General features: G+C 45.2%; 1 protein-coding gene across 2 annotated transcripts in view; it reads right to left on the minus strand.

Moving 5' to 3' along the window:
* ATXN7 (ataxin 7) overlaps positions 1-21,486 on the minus strand; it is a 175,124-nt gene that overhangs the window by 104,285 nt on the left and 49,353 nt on the right. For both annotated transcript variants that reach the window (XM_080671512.1, XM_080671513.1), the window contains exons 3-4: positions 18,742-19,050; positions 18,459-18,527 (exon numbers count right to left, since the gene is read on the minus strand). In XM_080671512.1, the coding sequence (XP_080527638.1) occupies positions 18,459-18,527; positions 18,742-19,050 (378 nt within the window). The remainder of the gene's footprint in view (positions 1-18,458; positions 18,528-18,741; positions 19,051-21,486) is intronic.

Genomic DNA, 21,486 nt, shown 5'->3' on the forward strand with positions numbered 1-21,486 from the left:
TCAGAGGCCGAGAAAAGCACAGAGTTTATCATGGGAAAGAAAACCCCGGTGATGTAACTGAGGGATTTAGGCACGTTGCCACTTATTTGCACTTATCCAGTTATTCTAAGACCAAAACCCATTTCTCACTTCACAGCATATTGTTATTCAACCAAAAAGGGTGCTAGAACTCTGGAAACAAAGATAAACAATGCTCTATCAAACTTCATGTTCAACAAAGGAATGAAATATTATAGTGACCACCCCCCAACAAAAAGCTGGAGAATATCATTAGTGGGTAGCCTATACTGTTTTCCTGATCCAAGTAAATTTTGCAAATTTAGCCAAGACCTATGTAAAAACTTGTCCTAATACCTCCTGCGCAGCATTTATACCCCAAATCTAGCACTAATGACATATTTTTAGCAAGAGTGATGGCTTGCTATATGGACACAAGATACTAATGAACAATTTTTGATAAAGGTTATAAAGTAAAGTATAGTAATGTGGAGGACTCTTTTAAGAAAGTGACACCTAACCTAAGGGAGGTTTCAGGGCAGGAGAAGCAACAGTCCTGCAAGGGGTTAGAGGTGAGAAAGAGCCTAGTGTGTGAGAGGAACTGGAAGGAGGCCAGGGTACCTGAGGCATGGAGGGCAAAGGGGAAAATGGAAGGTGACAAGGCTGGACAACCTGGCAGAGGCAAGACTAGGCAAAGCCTGTGGACTACAGTAAAGGAATCTGGATTTTCAAGGGGCTACAAGGCCCCAGGTAATCTGCCTCCCCAATACACTCCCAACCCTCAGCATCTGATTCCTACTGCTATCCCCCATACACTTCTCCAGCCATCTAGGCCCCTGCTGTTCTTAGGACACATGGAAGCCATCTCCCACCACAACACTTGGTTTGCTGTTCCTCCTGCCTGAAGGCTCCTTTCAGGATATCCACATGATTCGTGCCTTCATATCCTACAAGTTTGCCCGGGTTGCGGGCTAAATCCCCAATAGGGGACATGCAGGAGGCAGCCGATCAATGATTCTCTCTCATCATTGATGTTTCTATCTCTCCCTCTCCCTTCCTCTCTGAAACCAATTAAAATATATTTAAAAAAAAAAAAAAAAAAAAAAACAACCCTTACTTCCTCAGTTTATCATTACCTACACACCTGAGGATTTCTTATCAAGGAGGCAGGCTACATCCACGCCCCACTGGCCTCCAACTTCTAGTTTGGTAACTACCAATTCAAGTTGCACACTGCTGAAGCTCACACTCCTAAAGCTCGACCTCAGGACAAAGCACAAACTCCTTGCTTCATTCAGCTCCATTCCTGCCTTCCACTACTCAAGCCCAAGAGCTACCACCAAGTTTCAAACTCCCCAGAGATGTTCCCACCTCAGAAGTTGCTCACTGGCTGACTCACCCATCAAGGCTTACCAAAAGCTCCAACCCTTCCTTTCACCTCCTGCAGATAGCCTCCCTTACATGCCCCTGCTTCCCCCTCCTGTCTCTGACAGCACTCCACGTCAAGTTGTTGAGATTCCCAATTTTCGGGCTCACGGGACTACCATCCAAGGCCTCACAAGAAAACTTGCATTTTCTTCTAATTGCACTGGGAGGCCTCTAGGACATGACAGCCTGCTTACTTGGCTACCCCTCTGTCTGTTTGAAGATAAAGACAAAATATTTCCTCCTACCCTCTCTCAACTCCTAACTCCTCTCCTAACTCCCCTCTTTCTTCACAGAAATGACAGGAAAAAACAACCTACCTTATCTTTCCACAATTCCCCATCTCTACCTGCAACTGATATGCATGCTTTGCCTCTTATTACAAAACTAGAGGCCCGGTGCATGAAATTCGTGCACGGGTACGGTCCAGTCCCTAGGCCTGGCCTACGATCAGGGCCATCTTCCCCAGCTGTTGGCCCCACCCCCTGCCGCCACCCACCACCGGTTCCCTGTTCACCATGGGGCGATCAGAGCCTGACAGCTGCAGGGAGGGACCAAGAGGTCGGTCATTCCCACCCACCAGCCGGACCCACTCCCACTGCGGGTCACTTCCATGTGTGGGGTGACCGGCGAGGTGGGGGCCTTGGCCTGGCATCGCCCGTGTCCCCCACCACCCACCCCCAGTTCCCTGTTTGCCATCAGGCGATGGGAGCCTGCCGGCCAGGAAAAAGGACCAAGAGGTGGTCAGTGTGCCTCATAGTGACTGGTTGAACAGTTGTTCTGGTTGTTTCACCATTAGGGTAAATTTGCATATTACCCTTTTATTACATAGGATAAGGAAGTCTCGGATTGTATCCAAAACTGACACATCTACTTAGGCTCTGAGTCCTATTCCCTTTTTCCAAATCAAGGTATTATTGTTGTGATTATCCATTTTCTCACATGTGTTCAATCATTCCTCACTCCTGAATCATTTCCAAAGTATACAAACATGCCCTAATACGATAAAGTAAATAAAATTAAAACAAAAAAACTTCCCTTTATCCATGCCCCCATCCTGCTATTGCTTCATTTCTTCATCCTCTTTCAAAGCAAAACCCTTTGAAGACCTGCCTACACTTGTCCCCTCCACTTCCTCGGCGTCAGTTCTACAGCCTCCTCCACTCTTCTGATTAAGGTCATTAATGACCTCTGCACTGCCAAAGCCAGAGATGAAGTCCCTGGCCTGGCTTTATTTAACCTCAGCAGCATCTGACACAGGCAATCCCTTCTCACTAAAAGCGGTTTCTTCTCTCAACTTCCACACCACCACACTCGCCTGGTTCCCTTCCCCTCTCACTCGGAGACTCCTCACCTCTTTTGCAGATTCCTCCTCACCACAACCCCCTCAATGAGGGCTCAGCCCTTGGCCCTCTTCTGTTCTTCACTGACACGCATATCTTAGCGGAACTAGCCCCATCCCATTCTCTCCAAGCCCTCTATACAGTGATGATGCGGCCTTACCCAGTGTCTCCAGCCCAAGCTGCTCCACCAAGCTCCAGACTGGAGATTCAGTTGCCCACTCCACAGCTGCACATGAATGCCCAGTAAGTATATCAAACACAGTGTGGCCCAAACAGAACTCCTGACCGAGCCTCCATATCCTCTGCCATTCCTCAGCTTATTAAATGGTATCAGCTCAGCTCCCAAGCTTCAGATTCCCTTTCTCCCGCATCACCATTCAATCTTCACTAAATCATGTCAACTCCACCTCCAAAACATATCCTTAACAGGACAACCTCTCTGCATTGCCACTGCCATCACCGGGATCAAAGTCACCATCCCCTCCCACCGAGTCTTGGGTATCTATACCCTACCCCCAATCCATTCGCCATGCAACAGCCAGGGGCCTTAACACAAGGCAAATTAGATCAGGCCATTCCCTGCTGAAGCACCCCCCCACACACACACAACCTCCCCCCAGGTTCCCATTACACTTAGGATAAAGCCAAATTCCTAACCTTTAATCACAAAGATCCTGATCTGACCTCGTTCCTCATTTCCCACCACTCTTCTCCATTCCCATCTCCGAGACCATGTATACCTTTTCCCCTTCTGCTTGGAACACTTTCCCCTCCTTCCACATGATCCAGTGGCCACTGTTCTCTCATCATTCAGATCTCAGCTCCAACGTAAAGTTCTCAGAAAAGCCTTCCTGATCATGTCAGCTAGAGCCATGCCTCCCCACTCCCAACTTACTAGCCTACTTGATTGAGCACTCACCGTCCTTGAAAAACGTTTGTGCATTTACCGTGTCTCGCTTCACTGGAGGGCAGGAGCTCTTTCTGACTTGTGTCACTCTATCCTCAACACCCATCAGAGAACCTGGCACTTAGTGGGTGACTCCATAAATATTTGCTAACCAACTGCCTGCTTTGGGGGTTATGGCTGTGCCTTTTTGCCTTGTTGGCAATTGTGGCCTCAGACTCTAGTCCAGCAAGCAGCATAGAGAAGGTGCCTGTCAAATGCTTGTGGGACAAAATCTAAATGAATGAAGGTGAAACAGCCAGAGAATTCTCAAGGCAGGAACCACACAGGACAAAATATCTTGAGGCCTGCCTAATGACAGAGTCTGATTCTTGTCAGGAAGCAAAATGACCTGGCTGGCAAGTTGGAGTCCTGCCTGTCAAGAAGTGCTCAAAGCATAAACATTGGTTTACTTGATCAAATACAAAATGCCCAAAGGCCAAGTCCTGTAACTGAAGATTTAAAATTGGTCCAGAGTGGAATTATACAGAATGATGGCTTTCATGAATATGTATTAACTTCAATAATAAAATAATAATAATAAAGTAATAATGTTTTTCTCATTAAAACATCTGTCCATATGTCTACCAAAGAGAACAAGGTAACTTAAATGGAGAATTGCGTCAAGTTAAAATAGGAAATTTCCAAGAATTGAAGAGGAAATTTTCTAAATTCCCTCATCACACAGGGACTGCTTATGAAACCCTTAGTGACTACCACAACACATACATAAAATCAGGTATCTCTGCCCCGCCGACGTGGCTCAGTCAACCTATGAACCAGGAGGTCACGGTTCCATTCCCATCAGGGCACATGCCCGTGTTGCAGGCTTGATCCCCAGTGTGGGGTGTGCAGGAGGCAGCCAATCAATGATTCTCTCTCATCATTGATGTTTTCTTTCTCTCTCTTCTTTTCCTCTGTGAAATCAATAAATATATATATTTTTTAAAATCAGGTATCTCTGACCCATTTCCCAACTTAGTGAGAATGACTTTATTCTGTTGGCTATCATTTCCTTTCTTGCCAGAAAAAGAGGTTTGTAAAAACACGAACTACAGGCTTCCAGTGGAGGAGCAGTGTGATTCCTCAAGCAAGAAGGTAAATATCCACATGGGCTTCTCTCTGCAGGTCCAAAGAGACGATAAAGAGAAAATAAAAAATGTCAATTCCCACTTCTCATTTTTACTAAAGTCCAAGAAAGCTTGAAACTGGGGTTCATTTGCTACTCTATTTTTCCTAAGCATGCTGCAATTTCCTCACTGTCTACAGGTTGCCTGCTAAAGAAAAAACTGGCATTGCACTTCCTGCTGCTCCCCTGAAAGTTCTGGCTGCCCACTTGATTAGAGGCCTGCTCAGAACACTGTGTTCTCATTATTTACAAAATAATCAAATGAGCAACTATCATTTGTTGAATTACTGTTAGATACTGTACAAAGTGCTGAACCTGAATTATGCCATTTAATCCTTACAAACACTATGAGGTACCACCACCATCCCCAATTATACAGGTAAGTTAACTGACGCGTAGTAAAGCTATGGAAATTTCCTTAAGTTATTCCCCTAGTAGAGATGAATTTGAACCCAAATCTGTTGTAATTCTGAAACTAAAGTTCCTAGTATATACTGCCTCTCTCTTAAAGTTGCCTTTTGCAAACTTATCACATGGAACCCCTTTCTGCACAAAACCCACTAATAGCACACAGAAGTGGGGTAGCATGGAAGTCACTTTGGGAAGCTGATTTAAGGCAGTGGTTCTCAAAAACCAAAATACATACTGCTTTCCAGAAAGTATACACACACACACACACACACACACACACACACACACACACACACGGAGAAAAATATGGACAATGCAGTAAGTCTTTCCTAACCTAAACTTTCTTCAAATTTAAAGGACTGTCCTTTATCCAGAACACTGGCCCTCTATTTTTATGGTGGTAAGAACAATATATGTGTCTAATTATATGTATTATAAAATGCTAGCACCTCTGTTTAGTCCTCAGTTTGTAGCAGAAATTTTCTGGCTTCTAATATAAAAGCCCAAGGACCACTGGCTAAAAACATTCTTCTTTTTCCTACTGCAATATTTATAGTTCAGAACTGTGGAAAACATCTGTATAACCTGGGAGGGAAATATTTCCTGTGTTAAGATTGTGAATCTAATTGATAATACACTATTACTTTTTCCTTGCCAAAAGCTTATCCTATCTAATGAGAGTAATATGAAAATTGACGGTACCTCCACCACACCCACAAGCCACGCCCACCAGCCAATCAGGAGGGAATATGTAAATAAACCCAACCAAGATAGCTGCAGCCACAGAGAGCAGGAGGGAGGCTTGGGTTTCCCTGGCAATGGAGGAAGCCAAGCTTTCCGCCTGCCCTTGCCAGCCCAGGCCTCCACTCAATGCTACAAAGTTTCAATTATAGAAGATAAATAAAGCCCAACAGAAATGGCGGCAGCCATGGAGCTGGAGAGAGCAGGAGGCTAGGGTTGCCTGCGGCAATGGAGGAAGCCAAGCTTCTGCAACCCTGGCCTGCTTTGGCCTCCACTTAAGGCTACAAAGTTTCAATTATAGAAGATACATAAATCCCAACAGAAATGGCTGCTGCCACAGAGCGAGAAGAAGGCTTGGCTCCACTCCAGGCTACAAAGTTTCAATTGTAGAAGATAAATAAATCCCAGATACCAGGGCCTCTGCTTGGGTCACCAGGGACCGTGGCCATCCGGCAAGCCACCACAGGCCCCTCGCCCAGGCCGCACCCCACACCCCATGGGAACCCCCACCCTGATCCGGGACACCCTTTAGGGCAAACCAGCTGGCCCCCACCCATGCACCAGGCCTCTATCCTATCTAATAAAAGAGTAATATGCAGATTGACCATCACTCCAACACACAAGATGGCTGCCCCCATGTGGTCAAAGATCCTGCCCCCATGTGGACACAAGATTGCCACCACAAGATGGCCAGCAGGGGAGGGCAGTTGGGAAGGACCAGGCCTGCAAGGGAGGGCAGTTGTGGGCAATCAGGCCAGCAGGGGAGGGCAGTTGGGAGGGACAAGGCCTGCAAGGGAGGGCAGTTGGGGGTGATCAAGCCTGCTGGGGAGGGCAGTTAGGGGTGACCCGGCTGGCAGAGGAGGGAAGTTGGGTGTGACTGGGTCTGCAGGGAAGGGCAGTTGGGGGGGACCCAGGCCTGCAGGGGAGAGCAGTTGGGGGGTACCAGGCCTGCAGGGGAGGGCAGTTAGGGGTGACCAGGCCTGCAGGGGAAGGCAGTTAGAGGCAAACAGGCTGGCAGGGGAGCAGTTAGGCATCAATCAGGCTGGCAGGGGAGTGGTTAGGGGGTGATCAGGCTGGCAGGCAGAAGCGGTTAGGGGCAATCAGGAAGGCAAGCAGGCGAGCAGTTGGGAGCCAGCAGTCCTGAATTGTGAGAGGGATGTCCGACTGCCCGTTTAGACCTGATCCCACTGGGATAAGGCCTAAACGGGCATTCGGACATCCCTCAAGAGGTCCCAGATTGGAGAGGGTGGAGGCTGGGCTGAGGCACCCCCCCTTACCCACCGTGCATGAATTTCATGCACTGGGCCTCTAGTATATAAGAGAAAAAGCATTTCATGTTAACAGGGTCTTTATTACAAAGAGAAACAAGAACATTTAACCTAGTTTTATGTTAGGAGTGCCTGAAATGCAAAAACCATTCTTCTCTTTCTCTTGCTCATTTATAATAGTCCCTGCTGTACAAAATGAATATAAATGTAATCCTTTGCCTTTCTCTCAAAAGTACAGTAACTCCAACTGTTAAGTCTACTAACAGGCTTCCTTTTCTCTTTAGAAGTTCAATCAAAAAATACTTTATAATCAGAGGGGCACATTTATTAGATATACTGCCATAAACTTTGAATATCAATGCGATTAAAAGCAATCTTGTACTGAAATGCTATTTAAGTAGTAAAATTTCACTTCTCCTTTTTTAAAGAATTTTTTTAATGGCACAAATCCCAGATGATTGTTTGCTATCTGCTGCAACCTTATCTTTCATTTAATCTTTTTTAAAAGCCAATTACTTCCAAAGCAAACTGCACGCTTCCCCTCCATATATATATATATATATATATATTTTTTTTTTTTCCTAGAAGAACTGCTAAATACAACATATAGACAGTTGTAAGGCATAGCAAGGAAAAAGCTCTGACATTTTTACTTAAAATTCTTGTCTTCTTTTTGGTAAAGGTCAGTATTTCTAGCCAAGTATAAGGAAAACGAAGGTCATAGCAACCTGCTCAAGCTCATGAGAAGCGGGTGCACATTCTGGAATGGGTCAGCACAGCAGAGGGTGGAGCATGTGGGCTGTGGGGTTAGGCAGATCTGGGTTACAGGGCCTCTTACATGCTTTGTGATCTTAGTAAGGCACCCCACTTCTCTGAGCCTCAGTTTCCTCCTCTGTAAAATGGGAATAATGGTAACATCTGGGTGGGCAAACTTTTTGACTCGAGGGCCACAATGGGTTCTTAAACTGGACCGGAGGGCCGGAACAAAAGCATGGATGGAGTGTTTGTGTGAACTAATATAAATTCAAAGTAAAGGAGCGGAGGGGAGAGCAAGAGAACCCTCAGCTCTTTTGGCTCCGCGGCCGAATAGAACAGCCGAACGGGCCGGATCCGGCCCGCAGGCCGTAGTTTGCCCACGGCTGATAGAGGAAAGGACTGCTGTGAAGATTACATGAGGTCAAACCTGTGCTGGCATAGAATAAAAGTTTTCACCAAATTTAAGCTGTCCACATACAGGAACATTGTGAGATGTGGACACAAGGAAGCAGGATGTCCTTATGAGATAGAAGCAAAACAATATAAGATATAGGTCATACTCAATAATGATGCATAAATTCCTTACACTTCTTTCCTGAGATAAGAATTTGCAAGAACCAATCAAAACTAAGTGGAGCCCTAGACGGTTTGGCTCAGTGGACAGAGCGGCGGCCTGCGGACTAAAGGGTCCCAGGATTGATCCCGGTCAAGGGGCACATGCCTGGGTTGCGGGCTCAATCTCCAGTGGGGGGCGTGCAGGAGGCAACTGATCAATGAGTCTCTCTCATCATTGATGTTTCTATCTCTCCCTCTCCATTCCTTTCTGAAATGAATAAAAATATGTATTTTTTGAAAACCCTAAATACAGTACAGTTAGGAACCCCATCCTACTACTGCAGGTAACATGCATGGTTTCCATTAACTGAGAAGCCTTGAAGGTTGAGGAGCTCAGCATGGATTGTGCCAGGCGCTGCACTTTTCAGCAAGTCTAAGGACACTGTATGCTGCTTCATCAATCAAAATGCAGATGTTTCCTGGTGAATCCCCTTATAATTCCCAAACCTACAATAGGGTTTAAGCTTCTCTAAGCCAGCACAAGAGCAGAAATTCCGAAGAATATGAGCCCCCGTAACCTTTTGAAAAGCCCATAAGAGTTCTAGATTCTTTCACTAGAATATTTACACACCATCAAGGACTTAACAGAAGCCAAGCAACAACTTCACAGCCCAAGGTTCTTGGAAGCTGGGACAGTAACAGCTCTGTTGATGCTTCATTTGCATTTTCCTGAAACAGGAATATGCCCAAGGAAGTGGCAGTGAATGACAAAAGCGAACAAAGATAGGTACCTTCTTATACAAAATCGTTTCTTTCTCTTTATATTTCTCTCTAGCTCGACATATTTCTTCAATATTGAATAAACTTTTGGTTTAAGAATAGATTTTACTATTCTGAAGATTCACCCTCTCAAAACAAAGTTCAAAGAGTTCTAGAATCAAATTCTGTAGAATGAGTTCCCTTCGTTAACCAAGAGATCCATTAGAACAAGGACAGCAAACTTTTCCTGTAAAGACACAGACAGCCCGTTCTGGACTTGGTGGGCTATAAGGTCTCAGTCCCACCTACTCAACTCTGCTATTCATACTATGGAGACAGCCATAGACAATAAGCAAATGAATGGATGTGGCTATGTTCCAATGAAACTTTACTTGACACTGACATCTGAATTTCATATTTTTCACATCATAAAATAATCATTTTTTGAGTTTTTATTTCAACCATTCAACAAGGTAAAAACCATTCTTAGTTAGCTTTCAGGGAGAATTTGGCCCACAGGTTGAAATAGCTAAGGTGCCACAATCAGGAGAAAGACTTCCTGCTGTAGGGGAGTCTCTCTAGGTCTCAGGGGAGAAGGGGGGGAGCGGGGGACTCTGACTTCTGGGTTACTGCTGACTTTACAAGCAGAGAGTTTCCTATAGGAACAGCCAGCAAGGGTGCTGTAACTCAGCCGTGGGCAAACTACAGCCCGCGGGCCGGATCCGGCCCGTTCCACTGTTCTATCCTGCCCGCGGAGCCAAAAGAGCTGAGGGTTCTCTTGCTCTCCCCTCCGCTCCTTCACCAGCAGCAGTGTTAACATGGCAATGTCAGGAAACACGGCCGCAGCTCCTTCTTCTGAGTGGGCGGATTTATATCCACCCATTCAGTAGAAGGAACAACCTCTCAATCTTCCAGAGGCTCCTTGTAATGCCCAGGGACGCGTCCCCCGACATCACCCTGGGAATGCGTAGACACGTTATCGTGGTGATGTAGGGAGACACGCCCCTGGAGAGCACAGTATCAGAGCATTAGCTAAAAAGGAGACCAACAACACTGTTCCCACTGAAGTTGATGTTTTAAAGACCAAAAACCTTTCAACCCAGTCTACATTGCCATCTACATCTACGTCCCGGGCATAATTTGGAAGTTGCACTAAAGAAAATGTTTACTGTTTACACATTTTGTTCTTTTCTATTTGTTTTAGTTTTAAATTATTTTATTATATTTAAGTTTAATTTGAAAGGCTTTTGTACCTTTCCTTTGTTAGGCAATTTTATTTTGCCTTTGCCATCTTCAATATAAGGTATGTTATTGTGCTATGATTCCTCCATTTTTTGAAGTTTCAAATTATAATAATTAGTGTTTACATTCTTATTAAAATGTTTGAAATGAATAAAACTATTGAAATAAAAAAAAAAGACCGTACCCTTTTATGTAATGATGTTTACTTTGAATTTATATTAGTTCACACAAATACTCCATCCATGCTTTTGTTCCGGCCCTCCGGTCCAGTTTAAGAACCCATTGTGGCCTTCGAGTCAAAAAGTTTGCCCACCCCTGCTGTAACTGCAGCCCTAATGTTCATCCAGGTGAGCATCAAGTGTGGGCAATCTGCAACAGAATCACCTGCATACTTTTAAAATGTGTATTACTGTGATTCTGACACAGTGAACTTGGATCTCACCGATTTCTGTCTGAGGCTCAGTTTCAAACTCCACTTGAGATGCAGGCAGTCTGTAAGCACTGTCACCTGCAAAAACCGTTACACACTCATAAGGAGATGAGAAATGGCAGCCTGGCTTGCCTGACAAGGAGGTACAGAGCACTTTCAGGCTCCACTGTGTAGGAGACAAGCCGAAGTCCATAGAAGCATAAAAAAGAAAAACCAAAAGAAATGATAGGATGTCTGGGATGTCCTTCAAACTAATTCAGTGTGGGGAGCTGGGTAGAGATGAAACAAGATTGGGCCATGACTCAGTTGTTTAAGCTGTGTGATAGATAAAAGGAGGCTGGCTCATTAAAGTTGTTTCTCTATTTTTATAAATTTCAAATTGTACACACACACACACACACACACACACACACACACACACAAGAAGGGGAAAATAGAAGAGAAACCCTAGAGAAAAATAAAAATGCTCTTAACTTCAGGGAGGGGGTTTTATGCCTATAATGTAGTTACTTTAACAGTACTTCACACAAACATCCATGTATTTGTTTTCAGGTTAACTACAAACTATTTTTTTTTTACCTCGGAAAGAAAAAAGTATTGTTACGCTGACTCAGTCTGTGTTGATTGATTGAAGCTAACCTACCTCCCCAGTCTGTCTTTTTTTTTTAATCTAACTGCCAGTAGGTGCCAACCAGCATCTTTTCCATCTTGCCTTAGGCTCAATTATGACCCTGTTATTATGAGGAAAAATCACCTGTCATCAAGTGTGGACATCGTCCTGGGTTGCCATCTTATGCCCTTGCCTAAATATCAGAGATAAGAGAGGTGATGTCCTGTCTGCACTCTTTCAGGAAAGTGTAAATGAAGTGCTAAACTCAGGACAGACAGCAACAGGACCTGCTGAAAGACAGCCTCTGGCCTCCCCAGTGGCCATAAAGCACACCTCTCCTCAGAGACTAAGTCACAAATTGGTCACTTGAACCCCTCATCTTTGAGTGACTCAGTTCAATCTTCATGATAGCCCAATGAGCAGTGTGCTGGAGCTAAATCCAGGGTAGGACAAAAGTAGGTTTACAGTTGTGAGCATGCCAAACGGAGTTTATTCTTGCATAATTATTTATTATTATATTATTTTTCATAGGAACAACTGTAAATGTACTTTTGCCCCACCCTGTATATGTGAGTCAGCCATGCCAGTGTCCTCTGGGAACTTACACTCTAATGAAAGCCAACATATAATACATGCTTTCACATACATGCTTTCACATGGTGATACCGTGTTCCCCAAAAATAAGACATCCTCCGAAAATAAGACCTACTTACAGGTTTCCTTCTGGGTGAAATATAAGGCATCCCCCGAAAATAAGGCCCAGGCTCTGTCTCAGAATGAAAATTAATTTACCGTAAACTGGTCGCTAGGGCCGCCCCGACTGGCGTCTAGCAACCAGTGACATTACGCGGAGTCCTGACATCACTGCTGTGTGGAGGCGGAGCGGAGGTCGGAGTGAGCGGTGAGCGCGGGGCGGGAGAGAGGAGGAGACTTTCGCAGATGCGTGTAGAAGAACAGGAGGATTAGAGCGGACGGGACGCGGCAAAGGTGGTGAGTGCTGGTCTGTCTCTGGTGACACTACCTGATGCTCGCGGCCGCCTTCATGATGACTGAAGGTTCTCAGTCAGTGGCAGACCCTGCTCCAGCCCAGATCCAGGCCCTAGCAAGCCCAGTGACAGTCCCCAGGCAGGCCCCAGGGGGTAAATGTCTGATAAAGGGGTAGGGGGGATGTCTGGTGAAGGTGTTCCGTGGCACAGGCGTGGGGGGAGGGGGATCACTTAAAATGACACAGGAGGATCAGAGGGGGCAATCAAAATGACACAGCAGGATCAAAAGGGGTTACTAAAATGGTAACCCCCCTCTGATTCTCCTGTGCCATTTTGATTCCCGCCTCTGATCCCCCCTGTGTCATTTTGAGTGATCCCCCTCCCCCCACCTTGATACCCCAATTCCTTTTTTTTTACCCCTAGAAATGAGCGCAAAAAGAAAAAGCTACTCCGTGGAGTACAAGAAAGGAATCGTGGAAGACTCTTGGGGCCAAAATCTTACTGCTTTCTGCAAAGAGAAGATGTTGAGTATCCGATTGGTCCGAAAATGGTGAGCAGAGTATGGTAACCTCATTGAACAAGTGGACAAGGGAAATGCTAAAAAGCGCAAGTGTGGATCAGGTCGGCAACCATTATTTTCCGAGCTGGAAGACCTGATCTGTGAATGGGTTGTTGACAGGAGAGCAAAGGCTTTGGTTGTGAATAGGGCTCAGATTCAAGAATTTGCCCTTGCAATGGCACCACAGTTTGACATAGCCCCCGAAGACTTCAAAGCATCACAACACTGGCTGGATAATTTCCTTCAGCGAAGTGAACTGTCTTTAAGAAGATCTACAACATTGTTTAGGTTGGAAGATACTCAAGTTATTAAGCGAGCACTTGCATTCAAGTCCTTTATTGATGATGCTGACTTCTCTAAATACAATCTTTCCAACATGATTGCTATGGATGAAACTGCAGTGTTTATGGGCCAATCATCTCAAACAACAATTGAACAGCGGGGAGCCTCCTTAGCGTACATTCCCTCCACTGCTTACGAAAGTGCACGTGTTTCCTGTATTTTGGCAATTCGTCTGGATGGCACTAAAATCCCACCTTTAATCATTTCTAAGGGCAAGAAGGAAAAGATTAAACGTGTTTTGGGCGTTTTTATTCCTGAAACTGAAAAAGCCTGGGCCACACAAGCAGTTATAAGGAAGTGGGTCGATTTAATGCTGCCGCTTGTTATGCGAGGGAGCCAAAGAGGTCTGCTAGTCTGGGATGCAGCCAGCACTCACGGCGCTAAAGACATGAAGACATTTCTTCACGAAAGAAAAATAGATCAGATAATGATTCCCGCAGGAATGACGGCCTATCTCCAGACTCTTGATATTGCAATAAACAAGCCATTCAAAGACAATTTGCGCATGGAAATTAATGACTACATTGAAAATAGAACGGAGAGAAATCAGCGTGGAAACTTTGTGAAACCTAAACTGCAAGAAGTTGTGACTTGGGTGAAGAATTCATGGGAGAAAATCACTGACAGTTGCATTGCAAATGCACTGCGAGCAGGCTACCTTGACAAGAAGTACTCATTTAAAGACAGTGCTATTGCTAAAAAACATGAGAGATTTGGTCCACTGATTCTGAAAGAAATGGAGTCACAAGAAATTCACCAGGAAATTCAGGAATTGGATTGTTATGATGATGTTCTAGAAGATGATGACATGATTGTCATTGAATAAATGAGTAAATTCTTGATACTGTAGGATTCACAGTTTGTCTGGTTTGTGTTGACAACTACCGTACTACCGTACCGTATACAGGTAATAAATTTCCTTTATTTTCATTTAACAATAAATGTGTACCGTATTCTTCTTCATGGAAAAATAAGACATCCCCTTAAAATAAGACCTAGCGTGTCTTCGGGGGCAAAAATTAATATAAGACACTGTCTTATTTTCGGGGAAACACGGTAGGTAGAGTGGAGAAGAAAAGGATGGGCTACTTTGATATTGTATAACAAGCTTAAGAGAAGTTAGGGATAGCATTCCTAAGAAAATGTTATTTCCCAAAAACACTGTTGACACCCACAAGGACACCATATAGTTTGTTTGTTTTTTAATTGCCAAGAAATTAAGGCATTTAATGTTTTCATTTTTAAAGGCTCCCTATATGTTCAGGCACTAATATAGAAACCTTTAATCTGTTAACTTACACCAATCAAGTTCATCTAAACATAATTTTGTGGACTCTAGAGTTTCACAAATCACCTGAAAAGAAAGGTATTATCTTCTGAGTTCAGTCATTTGAAATAAGTCAAATGTATTATCAATCTTTTTCCACCAAAATCAACCGTTCAATCAACTAATGTTACAAATTAGAAGAAAACAAGGCAATACAAGTATGAGGATGAAGATGAAAAACAGGCTGACCTCTGAAAGATAACTGAAATCTTATCCTAAAATCTGCCTACTTATTAATTGGAAGAGGGAATGAGGGAATGATATATCAGCTAAACTACTCAAACAATCTCACTTCCATATAAATCAATAATTCCAACCTTTCCCACAGCCATAACCATTGGGCAGTCTTGCCATGAGGAAACTGGCCAAAAAAAGGACAAGAGGAAAAAAAGATCAAGACCTTAGGTTAGTAATTTTAAATCTGGGTACTTGAATCCAAGAGAAGCTGTGGACACTTTTCCTAGAAAGTGGGCATATATACTATTTTGCATACAATTTCAGGGGAACTATGACCCCCTGCAGCCCATTGAAGTCCTGGATTAAAAACTCCTGACCTAGATAAATGTCAAATTAGGAAATCAGGCCTCAGACTATCAGCAGTTGAAAGGGCTGTAAGAAGCATACAGTCATTTTCAATACATTATCTAATTAAATTGCAACTCCTACAACAACCTTGGGAAGTAGGTATTATCATCTCCTTTTACAAAGAGGGAAAGCTAGATTCTGAGAGGTGAAAGAACTAATTCAAGGTTAAGCATCCTCCTCTCACACCCAGATTACTAATCCTTAGGTCCTCAATCATGAACTAGAGAAGAATTCAAGAACTCTAGTCCATATTTCAGGACATCTTCCAAGATGGGAGAGTTTCTGACTTTTAGTACAGTCAAACCTTGGTTCTTGAACGTCTCCCATCTGGAACAATTCAGTTCTTGACCAAGTTGTTCACAGAAAAAAAGGTCTCGGTTATCAACCAAATCTTCAGTTTTTAACCTGACAACCTTTTCACGCTGATATCTCAGTAAGACAAAAAGCTTCTCTCAGGTAACAAAGGAGAGAATGCTTTTGCTGCTGGTTAAATTGAGGATTAGCACAATTTTAAAACATAAGGAAGCCTTGCTAATGTTGTAAGGGTGTGAAAATGCTCACAAAACAGCAATCACCGGCAACTGAATAAGTAGAAAAACTGTTGTTGATTGGATAAAGGAAAAGCAGTTAGCCAGTGATAGCATTTCGGAGGCAGTGATATATGAAAATTCCCTTAAGGCTAATAGGGTGTTTATTTATAAATTATACATCGCATTAGACATGTATTGTATATAAGAAAGATTAAAGCAATAGGAATCATTTGAAGGTCTGGAATGGGTTAATTCAATTTACATTATTTCTAATGGGGAAAAATGATTCAGTTTTCAAACAAATCGCTCCTCTACCAGCCTTCCATTAAGATCCAGAAACGAGGTTCCACTATACTTCATTATGATCAAGTTATTTACACATTTCTTCTCAATTTAACCTCATTGACAAGAGCAAGTTAGTATGGATGTAATTCCAAAACAACTTTTCTTGGTAGGAAATAATGTAACCAAAGACAAAGGATAATTGTCTAATAATTTTTGTTAATTTTAAAATATATTTTCATTTCTTAAGTAGCCTGACATAAGCTTTGTTAAAAAAACAACAACACAAAAACAAAGGCCCACTGGGTGAGTGCTGAACCTTCTCATGATGGGATTTTTAAAATGTCCCAAAAATCCTGTCACAGATGAATCAAGATCTGACTGAATTAAAAAACTTCAGTCTCTACTCCAAACAGGCAGGCAGAGTTTCAGATGAGCTAGCCACTTCAGCATCCTCTGAATGGTTAGAGCGGTTTAAAAAATGGCACGCCTAACAGTCCTGAATAATTTGATTGGTCAGAATCACATACAACCAAATCTATTACCCCTCTGCACATCAAGATAGTAGTTCAGAGATCTTAGATCTTCATGGTCAAACCTGCTAATGAATACGTCCCCGCAGAAAATAATACAACAGAAACTGGGTCCAGGCCACTAAATTAAGTGGGTCTTAGTCCAGACCCAGTTGCGCCCAGTGAAACATTTACACACTTACTCATCCTCTATAGAGAAATTACCAATAGTTAGCACGCTGTTTTCACACAGATTTAGAAACCCTTTATGGGAAATGTATCCACACCCATAGAATGAAAACTAAGAACAAGTGCAGGTCAGGTCCTCCAAAGCTCTACTCCAATTGCTTCCTATGAGAGTTGCCACCTAGTGATTTTAATTTTTTAAGCCCAGGCAAGCTGCCAATTCAACACTAAAACCGGACTAACAACTGACTTTTCCTATTGCAACATCACCAGCAAGTCCTGTGCTTTCCCTCTTTTTCCTTTGCTTGCAAACAGCAATTCTCATTTTCAAAATCAACTAATTTGCTCTATAATCTGTTCCAAATGGAAGCTCTCAGAGAGCTGCCAATGGAATTACTCTTCCTCCTAGTGCCAAGAGGCCAACAAGTGGCCAATTCAAAAAACCAAAACAGTGGATGTGAAGAAAAGATCGGCACTAAACACAATAAATGTGAAGACAGTAACAACCGGCCAACTCTGTACTTTAATATGTTTCACTTGCCAAAGTTCTACCTATTCTTGTGCCCTGGACAGTAACTATACCAAAATAAATGGCTACATGTGAGAAATAAAATTGCACAGGGGAATATAAACTCAATATTTTGGATTACCAAATTCCACTCAAGGCCTTGTCCATAGTACCACTGAAAAAAAAATAACTGGACCTGAACCTAAGGTTGACTGGCCTCAGAAGTTCTTTCTGACCAGGCCTGGCACAGGCATTTACTAGACAGCAAATGTGACTATTTAACAAAACAAAACAAAAACACAAAGGAAATCTGAAGGAAGTCTGACAGTTTAGATGGCTGACCTGACTTGCATTGGGAGGCACACCTTTAGCTACAGATATTTCCCTACAGTATTCTTCTACCAAACAGTTTTATTAAAAGCTGACCAATAATTAGACTCTGTTTTCACCTTCAGGACACTATATAGACTTGTTTCACCATATGCCCCCCCCCCCCCCCCTGATCTTGGCAGCTCACAAAAAAATCTGACCAAACGCTCCTCAGCTGTGGTGATCCTGTTGAACTTTTGTAACTCAAATTCCATAAAAATAAGGCTGCACAGGTAACGTGTCATCTTTTTTAAAGTTCAAAATTCATTTTGATTGCCAGCAGAAATTTTCAGGTGGCCAGGTTTCCTTTCCAGAACCCCTAAAAGCATTTGCGGAAATGCTTTTGGAAGCAAATTCCTTCCTCCACTGGTCGTCCTCCGTCCAGGTCAAACCTGAACTCCCGCAGGTGCCAGCGCTCACCATTGAAACGCCGAACCGCGCCAGGCCTCCAATCGGAGGCTCCAGGACGCTCCCCATTACGGAAAGCCCCTCGGAAACCAGATTTCCAACCGCTTCGTCCGTCCTCCCGCTTCTTCCTCCTCCGGCAGCATCCTCGCGCGCCCGGGAGGAGTGGGTAGGTGGGAGAGCGTCCCCTGCCCTGGTGAAGCCAGCAAGGAAACTCCCCCGGGGCCGGCACAGACTCCTTCAGGGGGCTGGACTCACCTTCGCGACAGAGCCCCATGACTTCGCGGTTTTTCCCAAACTCCTTGAAACTTTCGTCCAATTCCGTCCCTAGGAGATACACACACACAGGAGGAGGGGAGAGGTAGGTCAGTGGCGGGGAGTGTGACGCAGGCTCACGCACGCACGGAGTAGGTGCGGGCACCTCGCTCCCCCCAACCGAGCGATAGCATCTCTGACCCCTGCGGGGGCTGCGCACAGCACGCGGGAGGGGACCGGCCTGAGGTGGGAGCGCGGGGCGGGGGAGGAGGGCGTGCACACTCACCGTCCTTCCCAGGAAGTTTGGAAGCCTCGACCCACAGATTCCACGACTGTCCCAGCATCGCTTCGGGACTGGGCAAGGGCCTGCGCTCCCCGACGGTCGCCATGGCGGCGGCGGCCGAGGTGGAGGCGGCGCCGGGGCCGCTGTCCTCCGGCCGTAGGCGCCGTGGCGGCGGCGGCTGCCGCTGGGGTTGCGGAGGCTGCTGCTGCTGCTGCCGGGCGGCCGCCGCCGCTGCTCCGCCCGCCGCTGCCGCCGCTCGGCGCGGCTCCCCCCTGACGTCATCCGCGGCCCGCTCCGACATTCTTTCCGCTCCTACAATGTAACAAAAAAGGGGGAAAAGAGTCGCGCGGGGGCCGCTTTTAAGGAGGCGCCGGGGAGTTCCGGCGGCGTGCGCGGCCCGCGGGCCGGGTGGGGCGCCTGACAGCAGCCCCGGCCGCCCAGCCCGCCACCCCCCGGGCCACCCCCCACTCCGGGCGCAAAGTCCGCGCCTCCGGCTCGCTTTCGCTTTCGACTCCCGCGGCCCTCGGGGGAGGGGACGAGCCGCCGGCCGCCAGACTCGCGGCGCAAGGTCCCCTGCCTGCCTCTGCCGCCAGCCCCGGCCCGGAGGCCGGCGCCCGCCTGCCCGCGCCGGGGAGGCCCGAAACGCAGCCCGGCCCTTGGCTGCTCACCCTGAGGCCGCTCGCATCCCCGGCCCGGGCCTTTCCGTCCGCGCGTCCGTCCGAGCGGCGGCACCCGGCCGGCTCCCTTAAGCAGAGGCGCCTCCCGCCGCCTCCTCCCCCTCGCCGGTCCCTCCCTCTCAGCTCGCTCCGGCGAAGTTTGCACGTCAAGCCCCCGGAGTGGAGCCAGGGCGAAGTCGGAAACGCAGCCACCCATGGAGGAGCCGGGCGGCCCACCCCAGGGTGCTGCCGACTGTGGTCGCCGTCGGGCCCTCAGCCCGAGGCCGGAGAGCGGGGCGCGGGGGCTGGTGCAGGGAGCCAGAACCCTCCGCTCCCGGCGGCCGCGCAGCTGTCAAAAGCATGAATGGGCCGCCGCAGCCGAGCGGCCGCCGGGCGTGCAGGAAACCGCGACAGGCAGGCGAGGAAACGAGGCCCAGGTGACGTTCCCGGTGTCCGCCCGAGGCCCACCACTGGAGGTCACAGCGTGCGTCTGGGGGACTTGAACTTCTTGTTCAGCAAAGAGAAGCAATCAGTGTAAGATGGAGTGCAGGAGAGAGAAGAGGGGAATCCGCTGACATATTTGGGAGACACTACCCCAAATTTCTCTATTTCCCCTTCTATTTCTCCTGGAAGTGATTCATTAACCCCAAAAGTAATTTTAAAAAATCTGATTCACTTTGAATTCGAGTTATTAGTCTCTCCCTCTTTGCTTAGGGCTGGAACCCAGGGCTTAGGGCAATGCACAGCATTCCTAGAAAATGTTTAGAAGATCCTGTTTTCTGTCCAATTTAGTTCACTAAATTAAGCACCTCTCCCAACTACACACACAGAGCCCAAAGCTTTTGCTTCATTGATAAGGAAAGATGGTAAAAGGCTACTTAATGAAGAGCATGTAAAGATGTGAAAATCTGAAGGCTGGGACAAACAATGATTTTGATCATGTTTCACAGGAGTAATATCAGCACTCCTGTGACACGTGTATCTTGGCTGCCTGCTCACAGGTGCTTTCTCTAGGTAGGGAGGAAGCAGGTTTACTCCTGGGTTTTTTAATCTAGCGCAGCTGGTGTGACAGAGATAGCCAACTTCTCTGCTAAAGAAACAAAGTCCAACTTGTAGAAACATAAAAATGTTTAAATAAGAGTAAAAATTAATAAGGAAATATTGCACCTAAACTCAACAAAGGGCTCTTGTGAAAAGGGTTGTTTTAAATTTTAGATTAAAAATTTTAAAGCTTTAGGAAAAAATACGTGATTTATTTTTAAAAGATTTAGAAATAAGTATGTAAATTATTTTCTGGATTTCATGCAAACTAAGTTTCAAAAAGTGAAACTATGGATGCTTCCTGTCCTTATCTAAGAAATAGTAAAAACAAAATAACCAAAAGAAACAAGTGAAATGATAAACAATTTCTAAAATTTTAACCCAATAAAAGTACCAATGAAAAAAATGCATGAGTAAAGCATGTAATTCCCTTGGTAACAATAGGGTTCCTAACACTTGTCCCCAATGCAGACTTTTAATTTTTCATTCTTCCCAAATCACTGAAAAACTGTAGAATTACATAGAAACATCTAATTTCTCTATTTTGCCTAGCTTAAAATACACAGTTTATGAATTACTTTGAATTTTATAATTCCACACTTAAGATAACTGAAAATTTGAATTTTAGTAGTATATGGAGCTGCCACTAAAAAGAAAAGCTTAAGGCTACCCAACTAAATGGATACCAAAGGGAGCTTGTCTATTGAATATAGTGTGAGAAGGAAAATAAGGGAAGAATGGCAAACATGAATTACAGTCCCACTTCCTCAAGACACTGCTTGATTTCCCCCTTTTTACATGTGAAAATACTTCCAGATTCACTGATATGACTGCTAGCCAATGGGGGCCAATATGGCAATTCTCTCCTTATCCCTGCTACCTCTTTTTTTAATCCTTTCAAACTTTTTTTTTAAAATATATTTTATTGATATTTTACAGAGAGGAAGGGAGAGGGACAGAGAGCCAGAAACATCGATGAGAGAGAAACACCGATCAGCTGCCTCCTGCACATCCCCCACTGGGGATGCGCCCTCAACCAAGGCACGTGCCC

This window comes from Plecotus auritus, assembly GCF_963455305.1.
Source record: "Plecotus auritus genome assembly, chromosome: 6".
Lineage (NCBI taxonomy): Eukaryota > Metazoa > Chordata > Mammalia > Chiroptera > Vespertilionidae > Plecotus > Plecotus auritus.